Consider the following 12173-nt stretch of genomic DNA (forward strand, 5'->3'; position numbering starts at 1 on the left):
TGGTGAAGCTCTTACTTGGTTCACTAGGTTGTTTCGCAACAAACAATTCTACAATTGGTAGCATTTCACAGAAAAATTGCTTATGCGATTTCGACAACAGATCTTTAAAGATTCGGCGGGAATGGCTGATAATTCACTAGCCTGTGTTGACTACGTGCCTTACACCAAACCAGTGTCTGCTGAAAGATATCAAGGAGTTTCCCCTATAGCTACGATTTTCTCTATAGAATCCAAGGAGCTTTCAAATGCAACAGCGGTAAACTCTGATTCGGAGCATGGAAACTCAGAGGCCTCTCACGTGTTCGGCGATATGTCCAGTGGAGTTTTCACCGATGCGGTGGCAAACAACTCTTCAGTTACACCAGTAAGCCCAAACATTCATCCTGTTCCCAACTTCCCATATTTGGTTCATTACCAATTCTTCAAGTCCTTGAGGTTCATGATCCTTCTGCTTTCAGCTTGCAGTTCTGGCAGATGTATATTTGCTTACTTTGAACTTGATCATGCTAAGTTTCCATTATCATTATACCGATTTCCACCTGATCAATTCGGATTAGACTTTCCATTTGATCCTGATTCTAGTTTGCTCACCGCAGTTCTTGGCGCTGCAAGATATTATTCAATCATGGTTCTGGATGATTTCAAGGAGATCATTAGGACATTAGGCTATCATATTGATTCCACGTCCAGTGATCAATGTATTTTGCATCAATTCCCATTTGATCCTGGTGCAAATATGTTCATTGTAACCCCTGGTGGGCGCCTCCAAGTTCCTACACTGCGAGTTAATACATCTATAACACACCCTCTTACTTGTGCAGCTTTACACATTTTAAATTTTTAGATTGTCCTACATTCATCGCACTGTTGGAATATGTCAGAGAGGCGTTAAACATCAGAATCTTCTGGTGAATACCCATACTCCTTCAGTTAATTTAAGTTACTGGGGTCTGGGAACATGCTAAAGCTCTAGTGAAAAAAGAACCAACTATTTGAGATCCAGGAATATGTTCCAAGTCCATGGATCTTATAGAGTTGGCAACAATGACGACTTTATTCCACTGGAGAAAGACACACCTTTTTTTGCTATTCGCATTGCATGATGAACATAAGGTGCGACGCTGGAAAATGTGTGCAGAAGGTTATAGCAGAACCATTTGGAAGCTACTTGACAGACTATTATTCTAATGGCATTTCAAAAGCTAGGTATTATGATTGAAGGTCTTTGGACGCCATTTCATAGTGAAGGTTCCACGTCTTCTTGTTTTGGCTTACACTCACCGAAAAATGACTTTGCATCGGTACTGGCACTGGAAAAAGATGTTTCAGATACATTGCACCCGAAGCTTCTTATATCACTCTTGTTGGCCCAATGAGCAAGGAATATGCAATTTCTTGTTATTATTCAGTCTGTAGCTTTGTCGAGCCAGATGCAGAGCTTGATATATGGATTGCTATGCTTCAGTTTGCCGCTCTGACTGTAGTAAAAAAGTGTTTCAACAGCAACCCAAATTCACAGTGCTCACAATGTGTTCGACTGAGATTGTTAAACTTTGCTTCCATAGATCTAGCGCATATTCAGTCGTACTGGATTTTTTTGAAATCCCACTAATAGTAATGCCAATAAAAATCGAAAATGAATTAAATTTGAAATACCTAATGATCATTGGACTGGCTATTTTAGAAGGCCAACCCCTAACATCATTGCCGATGCATTAGCCGTTGCTCTCCATCATGATGTTGTTCTAGATGCTGCTGGCCACATTAACAGAGAAGGAATTGCACGAACCCTTCATTAGGCGAACATCTTGCATTTTGAGTCTGCCCAAATTGGTCCTTCTCCTCAAATTGGTGGTTTCGATTAATTACACTCCAATTTGAGTCGATTAATTACACTTGGAATGTGGATACACCATTGGATTCTAAAAATGAGGAGGCAATTCAAGAAATAGCAGAGCTTGGGTCTTTGACATATCTCTTCACAGGATAAAACTGCTTTCTGGTTCCTTTAGCTGGCAAGGAGTATGTAGTAACAAAGGGCTATGTTGCACCAAAAGGGCATATGAAGTGGATAGTGAGTGTTATATCACTTATCTACAGCGTTAAGATAGTGTTCTTTGAGTCATTTTATCACCTAAAAGCAGCAAGCCGGAGTCTCCTTGCTATAAGTAGAATTTGGAGCATTGTAGTGTTCATTGGTCAGGTTGTAAGAGAATTGCCTACTCCAGTAAATGCTTCTAACCTGCTATTGATAGTTGGTATAACTTCCTTCTTAGCTCCAATGAGAATCATCACTATGATATCATTTTTTGTACTACTCGAACCTTGAGGACAGAATTCTTAATGGGGCCGTAGGTATTGTTAGGAATGGGCCTGAACTAGTATTGAGAAAGTAGCTCAACATCTGATGATGTAGTTATGTCTATGATCCAGATTTATACATAGCGATTTGTGAGAGCAAAATAGGAGGATGTGCAGAAACTGTCTACTCCTCTCGTCCCCTTTCTCAGATTCTACTTCTCATCCCCATTCTTATTTTATTTATATCCTTAATTACTTGATTTTAGTATTTTCCATTGTAATTCAGCAGTCCGTGTGTTATGGTTGTGATTTAATTATCAGTGATTATATATTTATGTTGAGACTTCTGATTTGTTACGATATTCTAACAAAAGGTCAAGGAACAATTGATATCCAAACAGCTCATGGACAAAAATAATTTCAGTGAAATCCATGTTCAAAGTACCCTCTAAAGATAAACATTATATCACCAATGACTGGTAAAAGTTTAAGATAGAGAGGTTTACCCAGATAAACAATGGAATTAAATGTAGAGCTCAACAAAGTTAAAAAAATACTAATCCACTGGTTGCGTCAATCCTATCATTCTTTTGTTTTCTTCGGTTATTTCCTGTTAGCGGGTTAAGAGTCCCATTGGTTGGGAAATGGCCCGCATCTACCCCTCGTGAGCTAGCCGTTTAGGTTGTCTCACAAAAAAAAAAAAAAAAAAAAAAAAAAAAGTGGGAACCGGTTTTACACATAAAACATTGCTTATACCCCTTTTCGTGACACCTCAAACCTCAATTTACTACATGATACTCTTATCTTAATCACCTCAGTCCATCTTAATTTTAAACCTGAAATCTCTATCTTCATTTTACAGCACATGACGACACAAGTCTCCTATATATAGGACCAATGTTCCGTGATGCACCTCATACGTATGAAGTTCAAAAGAAAGTGAATTAAGGACAGAATATAATATACACTGCTCAAGTTGCATTAATCTATTTTCATCAAAATCTGCACGAGTCAACAGATATAAGTTAAGACCTCATGATGAAAAAAGTAAAGGAAAATAGGTCTCAGTTATTTCTTGATTTTGCATGTTGTATCCTATGATCTTCCCCTCCAACCCCATGCAACAGAGGCTATATGTTACCATGCATTGCAGTCACAGAAAGGGAGAAGGATTAGGTTTTATAACTATATGCTTGAGAGGGTGCGCAACGTCACTGCCTCCAGCATGCTTCACAAACTCAGCTGGTGAGAGAAAACTTCCATGACAAACACACATAATTCTGATTTCTTCCCCCTTACCATACTTGTATAATATACCGTCTATTCTCCTTCCATTAGGACCATCACCTTTTGTGAAAACACATGGCATGTCCCCCAACGCGTTTGCTCCAGTTTCCTGCACTTGACTTTTTGTTGTATCAACCCTGTTACATGGACTAATTTCAGTCTCTCCTCCTGCTTTTTTGCTTCCGAAATCTTTCTGTAATGAATGGATACTGGGAGGACTCGCCTTAGCTGACCCTGCAAGGAATATTTCATTTGTTGATGTATTTGGCAGAAAGAGGAGAAAGAATGGATAGAAGCAAAACGTTAAAAGCATGTTAGGAAAAAATGGCATGTATCCACTATCAAACATTTTCGCCAATACATTAAACACACAATTCACAGGATCATCATATCTGTTTCAGCAGTCAAATAGTACAATCACATCATAAACACGAATTATACCATAAGAGTCAGTCTTTGATCTTACCTGTTCCAGTGGGTTGTTCCAACACATGTTGCAGACGATTCTATACAAGAACTTCACAGGCCTTTGGAAATAGAGAATTGTCTGTTTTCTTGTTCTTTTCGTGTGTTTTTTTTTTTGGTTCGGAAGGAAAAGAATCTCTTGTTTAAATGACACCTATTACCAACAGATGTGTCCTCTCTAATTCTCCCTTTAAATTTATTAACAAGGGTTAAACCCATATGGACATGACCCTTAATTACTTCCTTCAATTATTAACTCCAGAAGTTAGTCATGACCACCTCGGGAAAGGAAGTGCATTAGCAATCACAAAAAAAACAATACATGCAAAGTTACTGGACTTTGAAAGATTGCGGTAGCCATAGACATGAAAACTAAGAAATGACTACTGGGAAAATATATATCAGCTAACTGACCCAGCATCCCACCAGTTGATTCTTTTCTAAAAAGAAGCAACAGCTAGTATTTGTTCGAACACCCTCGTAACTAGAAACAAGAATATTAACTCAAATCTCAGACCACATTTTTAATTCTCTAACGTGTACGTATAAAGGAATGGATTTCTCTTTCACTGAAATAGCATGACGCAGAGGTCAAGCAGTAAAAGTTTACTACAGGCAGCACATATGCATATGCCAAAAGAAACCTATTTTATTTCTGGAGAATTTTGTTTGATATGATGAAGGGATAATCATATCTCATGTATCCAACCTGTTAGATGGAAGCCTATTGCAATCTTCCATCTAATCTCTTGAGTAAATCTAGCAGTGTATGATTTCTCTAGAGGTGCAAGCCAAAAAGAACTAGACTAGAAGTTGATAACCTGTTGAAGAGTTATATCCATAAAAGGAAATCATGTACCTTTACAAGTTAAGGATTCCATGATCGTTGATATATTTTGTTAGTTGGCATTACGATCATTAACCATCTGATCAAAAACATATAAATCTTGGGTTTCTGCTAACAACTTAAGATCATTACAATGTGCCAGAGAATAAAGATCAGAGAGGGACAGACAAGAGGATGGAATAAGTATATGGGGCAAAATATTGAGTGCGTCCACAACCATAATATGAGCAACTAAATGACTTGTTCAATGCATTGTTTCCCTAGAAAGCAAAAACCAGAAGAGAACATTTCATACTAATTTCCATAACCAAAATGTTATTGGTTAGTGCCTAAATGATGCAAAAGCTTTAGGTAACAAGTACAATAAGAAACCTAATAATACTGATACTCTTGGCATTCATCCCGTAAAATGATAACACATACCCATGCATGGAACTTTTGGTCCGGAAAAGCACTACTAGAGAAATGATAGATAACCGAAGTTCTACTCAACATTGTGCCACCTCTTTCAACTTATGAAGATTTTCCATCAACACGAGCAGCGAACAACTTCAATTTTATTTAGGTCCATCATCTTGTTTTGCATGGTAAAAATCAATATCAGAAAGCTGATCTTTTCTAGCATTTTCGTATGAGCTCCTTTTTCTGTTTGTTTGTCCCGTACAATGAGTAATTAACTTTTGAATCACGCCATTCCACAATTAACATGTCAAACACCATCTCTAGAGGTCTACTTGGAAGATCTATCATTGGACAATGTAAGCACGAATGTTTCTTATTCGTACTCTAACAGAAACAGAACTGGCCAAAATGGAAATAACAAAAAACCCATGCAAAAATGTACTAAATCAAAATGATAAGCAAGAAACAAGCAAGTTGAAGTTATCAGCAGTTACAATATTATGGGAAGTAATGGCAATTACTTTATCAACAACAACAACATACCCAGTGAAATCCCACAATGTGGGGTCTGGGGAGGGTAAAGTGTACGCAGACCTTACCCCTATCTCGGAAGATAGGGAAGCTGTTTCCGGAAGACCCTCGGCTCAAAAGTAATGGTAATTACTTTATCAAAAGGTGCAAATCTAAAGGGATGAAGAGGCATCTGATATGATTGGCATAATCCAGAAAAATCCGGTCAGAATTCTTATATAAACACCTCTCAAATTTTAATTAAAAAAAATTGTTGAATATCAACCCCAGCACGAGAATCTAATCCATGATCATACAGTGCAAAGATCAAATAAAATTAATGAGGGAAAGAAAGAAAAACAAAAGAACGTTTTAATTGCTCAATAAGTAATTCCTATGAGAGGACTTCCTTAATTATATCTTTTTGAATACTGCTGCTTATGCTAAATAGGTAATGTTTAACATCACAAACTTAAAATCTCCTCAAACTTGACAGCACAATACTCATTTAGACCACAGTAACCATGCAGAGCGACTTCCGGATAAAGAAAAGAAATTTACCATTTCGAAAGGTAACTTAATGCAACATAAATTACATGCAAATTAACTCTCCACCATCCAACTATCGAACTTGTCCAGGTTAGGTCGAAATTCCCACTTACTGGTGGTAGGCATCTATTTTGTTTGTTGCATCTTATGTTTCCTTTTGTTACACCAATATAAGAGTTCCAGCTCTCTTTTTTGTCATGTAAAGGTACCTAAGAGACAGTCCTTTTGTGTCATATTACAATGTTCGACTGCCTATCGAGTCTAAGATATCAAGCTAATTAATTCATATATAAGATAAGTGGTAGTGAAAAAAACATTAAAAGAGAGTGTAAATGTAACGATCCGTTTGGTCGTTATTTCTTTTTCGATGCTTTTAACCCTTTCCCAAGCTTGTTTAGCTCACAGTCGACCCGAGGGGACCGTTGACACGCTTCCCGAGGTATTTGGGTGATTTTGTGGGAAATTTGGACTTAAAGCGAAAAGAGTTGACTCAAAGTTGACTTTTGGGCAAACGGACCTTTTTCTAGAATCCGTCGATTCCGAGAAGTCCGGATGGTCTTTTAGAACTTGTGTGTATATTCGGTTCGATTCCCAATGCACTCGGGTACATTTTGGGACTTGGGTTGGGAAGTTAATTTTGAGGTATCGTAGAGTTGACTCGGTCAACAAGGCCTCCATTGGGAATTTCAAGGCCACGAGTGTGTTCGTAGCGTATTTTTATGCATGTCTGCATGTATGGTTTGTGAGCAGATGGTCTCGGGTGTTGGTCGAAATTTCGAGTTGAGTTGATGAAACATGAGAAGTTTCTGGTGTCTAGTGTCCCGCTATAGCGGCATCAGGACCTCGGCAGCGGTACCGCTATAGCGGTGACCCTGCCGCTATAGCGGCCTCTACATTTGGGCAAGGACCGCGGAAGTGGTCGTGAGACCCCGAAAGTGGTCATGAGACCGCGGAAGCGGGACCGCTGAAGTGTTCGAGTGAGCGCGGAAGCAGATGACGGGCAGTTGAGTTCGTTAAATATGTGTTAAAAGCCCTAAATCTTTCATTCAATACCACTCCGAAAATAGAGCTATTGGGAGCATTTCAAGGCATTTCTTGGGGGAAATCATTGTGGTAAGTCCTTCCATCTTCATTGCTATTCCATATCCCATTAATCATCATAGGAAATCTCTAAATCATGCTAGTTTTATTAAGAACTTAGGATTAAAAGAGGGTTTTATGAGTTCTTTGTTCTAGACTATAAAACCTTAAATTATTGATTGGGTTAGCTTCATTAAGCATGGAATTGATGATTAGAAACTATTATTGCATAATTCCTTCCTAATTAATGTCTAATTTATGGAATTGGGAGTCAGGGTTTATACCCAAAATTGGGGGTTTTGCCTAGAATCCGAATTTGAGTAATTCATGAGTTCATCTAGCTTGTAATTGATAGGAATTAATCATCTAGAGTATTAATTTCATGTTGAGACTTGTAGATCCCTAATTTCCTCCTTTTAGTTCATAAACCCCATTCCATGGGTTGGGATTTGGGTCTTGAATAGAAGTAAGGTTTAAATAATAATTTTTCTTGATTCTAATTTCCTAATCCGGATATAACTAGACTTTCATTATCACGAGACACAAAGGAAGGGCAAGACTAAGGTTTGACCGTTGGAAATTTGTTGTTCGGCTTTCCAGGTAGGTTACGGTTTACCTTATGGTGAGACTTCGATTAGCGAAGCGTATATTTAGATGATATGGTCGGGGAATGCATTTAAGCCTTCGGGTATGAAGTTTGGATGATATTGCCTTAGGTTGGGCCTTCTTTGTATGATTTGGGGCTAGCCATCCGTTGCGTTGCTAACTTATTTGCTCTATGTACTTCTTGGTTCGTCGCCACGTTGAGATATTGAATATTGGATATTGGTGATTAGTCATATATTATGATTATGATATTGTGGTACCTTACTTTGCTGAAATTGAGATGAGAACTGTGAATCTGTTGTGGCTTATTTTGTAGCCTTATTGATGATATTACTTGTGTGCCCACGTGTGGTACTGTTTGGGATTAATTTGTTTGTTGACATCACACTTGCATTGTATTCATATCATTTCCACGATATATTGATATTGCCTTGATATGGTACTGATGATGGAAAATGAGAAGGAAATACAGATGCATTGAGACATATTGATATGAGTCATCTCTGAGCTGTGTGCGGAGTGACTGGTACTCTTCCGAGACATATTGGATATTAAGTCATCTCTGGGCTGCGTGCGGAGTGACTGATATGGAAACACTTATCTTCTGAGACATGTTGGAAATTGAATCATCTCTGGGCTGTGCGCAGAGAGACTGGTGCATGGACTCCGCGGGTCCCCTATAGGTTGTGCTACCGATGATATGTTCCATCGTCGGAGTACGTGTGTACAAGCATATGCATCGCATTCATACTTCATACATTATTGCATCGGATTGTATCTCTTGATTTTTCTGTGATATGGTTGTGATCGATGGATTCGAATTTGACATACTGAGACTTGGCACAGTTGGGTTTAGATGCTATAATATAGGTGGTGTTTGTATTGTGAATATTGATTTATGATGACTTGTACCTCATTGTTTATGTGTTTATCTTACTTTATTGTCTTCACATACGTTAGCTAGTCTTAGTCAGCCTATGATACCTACCCGTACCTGTTGTTTGTACTGACCAACACTTGCTGCATGCTTTTATGAATGCAGAGTACCAGGTTGGATCTACTTCTACCCCTCGTGGCTGATTATCGAGGTTGCTGCAGAGTCTATTCAGGGGGAGCATGATGACGATCGCTGCCCGAAGACTCTTCTTATTTATCATGTCTTATTTCTATTTCGAGACATCATTTGAGACTTATGTATTATTCAGACTTGTAGTATTTGGTAGAGCTCCTGTATGACCAGACCAGATACTGGAGTTGGATTCTCATTACTTTCGCATTTATTTATATTATTATCGTGAGACTTACGTTATTCTATTTTCTTCCGCTTTACTTATGTTTTATGATTGTTGGTTTAAGGGTTCGCCTACCGAGGTGGGAAAGGTAGGTGCCCGCACGACTTAGTGGAATTGGATGGTGACAGTAAAATTAGTTTCATGGAGAAAACACCATATACTTATTTTTAGTAGTTTATAATTTTGAATAATTGAGAAGAAGTGAAAATTATACAGAATAATATCTTGATTAAGTGCAGTGGTGTCACATATTCTGGAATGTCCCAAAATGATAAGAGTTTCATATAAATTAAGATGGAGGAAATATCATCTTATTAGTATTTCCAAATTAACAATAAAATAATTTCCATTTATAACAATCAGCACTATCAACATCTCTCTATGGAATAAAGCATTTTATAAGAACTTCTAACCTACTAGGTTTACATCAAACAACCATGAGAACTAAAAGAAAGTAGTATATTCATTTAGCCTAGTTTGGTTTATCAACCACACCAACTTTGGTTATCTTAAGCATATTAACAGTACTTCAGGGTATGATATTATTATTCTTTTCCACTTTCTTTCCAATTTCTTATGATGAAGGTTTCCTTGTGGCAAGTGGCAATAACAGGAGAGTTCCAAAAGCCACCTAGACAAGCCCATTTTTTAAAAATAAATACAAGAAATGTACCAATGGTAACTCGATGAATAATAGATATTAATATCATAAGCACGCAACACAAACAGCGGCAACACTAAGAATTTCGGCAAGGATGTTCAACAAAAAAATAAATTTTAACCTATATACGGAGTATAATTCTTTTATATACATATTAGTATAATTTATTTTCCGTCAAAAGATATTCAACTGATACAATCCTAAGTTGTTATCAGACTAAGTACACCTAATTAGTCGACACAAAAGACAACTCCTAAGGTGTCACCAGTAGAAGTAAGTGCAAATAACAACATTTCTGGGATCAAGAACGTGGCAAATTGCAATTACAAAGAACACATGCATGTGGATAGAGATAAAGTAAAAGCCAAAAAATTTGGAAGATCTTGACAGCAAGATTCAACAAGAAGCACAGTACTGGTTCCACTACAGTAATGTAACATGTGATATCACACCTACTTAGCCAAAAATAGACTACTCAAACAAGTATCAAGAATTCAATGTCAAAGTAAAATGTACTACTAATAACAAAATCCCAGTTCCAAAACAATTTCAAATTGTCTGATTATCAACATTGATTCATCAAAGAATTAAGAGCAAACAATAGTAACAAAGAAACATGTAATGAATAATTAAAACAATTCTAATATACAGCTCTGATTTCAAGAGTCAAACTCCTTTATTTTGACCTGAATTCGGACCTACAATTTTAAATTTTTTGAAAAATAATTTACATATTTAGAAAGTAGATAAAAAGTAGTACAAGCCACAATAATTAATAATTTAAAATATTTAAAGGGTATATGAATAAATCATAGCCAAAGATTTTCTCCTTTAGACTCTCGAAATTTGAACTGTGCCACATAAAATTGGGACAGAGGGAGTAAAAAAATTGGTGTACCTTCTGCAGGTTTACTTTCCAATTCAGATATACTTGAAGAACAACCACCTTGAGATTCCATTGAACCTTGTGATGCTGGTTTCTTTTTTTCTTGCATTTTATCACTCCCCAAGTAACTCCCTTTCCCTTTTGACACATCAGCCCCAAAAGCAGCCAATGTTGGCAATTTACACCCAAACTTTTTTGCACTAGCCAAAAACTGCTCCTTCTCCAATTTACCTCTCAAATTCACCTGATCAGTCCCTCTCTTTTCATCTTCCATACACTTTTCACCCCTTAAATTTAAATTCCTTTGTACTTTCTCTGATCTTCTCCTCTTAGCTTCCATTCTCCTAAAACTTTGCAATTCTTTCCTTTTCCTCCATTCTGCTTCACTTTCAACTGGCAATGAAGAAGTTCTTACTAAACTAGAATTATTATAAGTAATTGGTGGTGATGATTTTTCAAGTGCATCATCATCTCTAATTGTTGGTAAACAATTAGCTATAGAACTAGACCTTACCAATAAATTACTTGAAGTTTTGTCAACACCAAATCTACCACCTAATGATAACCCAAGATTCAACTCATCTTCATTTATCTGATCATCTTTTTTAGTTACATCAAGTTGATCATTTTTTTCTGAAGTACTTCCCATAAATCTTTGCAACAAGTCTCTTGAAAATCTATTTGTGTCCAATGAAAGATTCTCCATTTCCACTCTACTTTTTCTTCTTTCATCTGCATCACCCATGGCAAATTAAACCATACAAACTCCACTTCAAAAAGAACTATTAAACTTCATGTTTGTGCATTTTTAAATGTTGAATGATCAAATTTAAGCACACCAACATGGAAAAATGTGATCTTTAACTGCATTTTAGCTTCAAGATTAAGTCTTTACACTCAATTTGAAGAAAACACCACCAACACTATATAAAAAAAATTGCAAAAGTAACTTTAAAAATCCACCAAAGAAGCAAAACAATCAAGAAAATTGTTAGCTATTGTAGGGAATATTGTGTTAGAGCAAAAGGTTGGCAGGAAAATCAAGAAAACAAGAAGAATATAGGGAAAACAAATGCAAATGGAAGTGTGAGAGAATAACAATGAAACAAAATCAATGGGAGAAAAGAAAGAAAAATGGGGCATGGATTTTGAGTGTTGGAGGGGACAAAGAAAGAAAGTTGTTCGGGGAAGGACAAGTGGCTGAAATAGAAAAGGATGAAAGGTGACACGTGGGTATGACTGAATAGCCTCTTTTTGGAAGAGTTTCTAAAGAAGGATGTTTAAATT

General features: G+C 37.0%; 1 protein-coding gene across 1 annotated transcript; it reads right to left on the bottom strand.

Annotated features, from left to right (window-relative positions):
• Positions 1–3259: 3259 nt before the first annotated feature.
• LOC132059846 (ninja-family protein AFP1-like) lies at positions 3260–12173 on the bottom strand. Its single transcript, XM_059452656.1, has 2 exons — positions 10899–12173; positions 3260–3822 (listed from the first exon to the last, which is right to left on the bottom strand). Exons 1-2 carry the CDS (start codon positions 11629–11631, stop codon positions 3455–3457), a joined length of 1101 nt encoding a protein of 366 aa, XP_059308639.1. The 5' UTR covers positions 11632–12173; the 3' UTR covers positions 3260–3454.

Source organism: Lycium ferocissimum, chromosome 6 (genome assembly GCF_029784015.1).
Source record: "Lycium ferocissimum isolate CSIRO_LF1 chromosome 6, AGI_CSIRO_Lferr_CH_V1, whole genome shotgun sequence".
Classification (NCBI taxonomy): Eukaryota; Viridiplantae; Streptophyta; class Magnoliopsida; order Solanales; family Solanaceae; genus Lycium; species Lycium ferocissimum.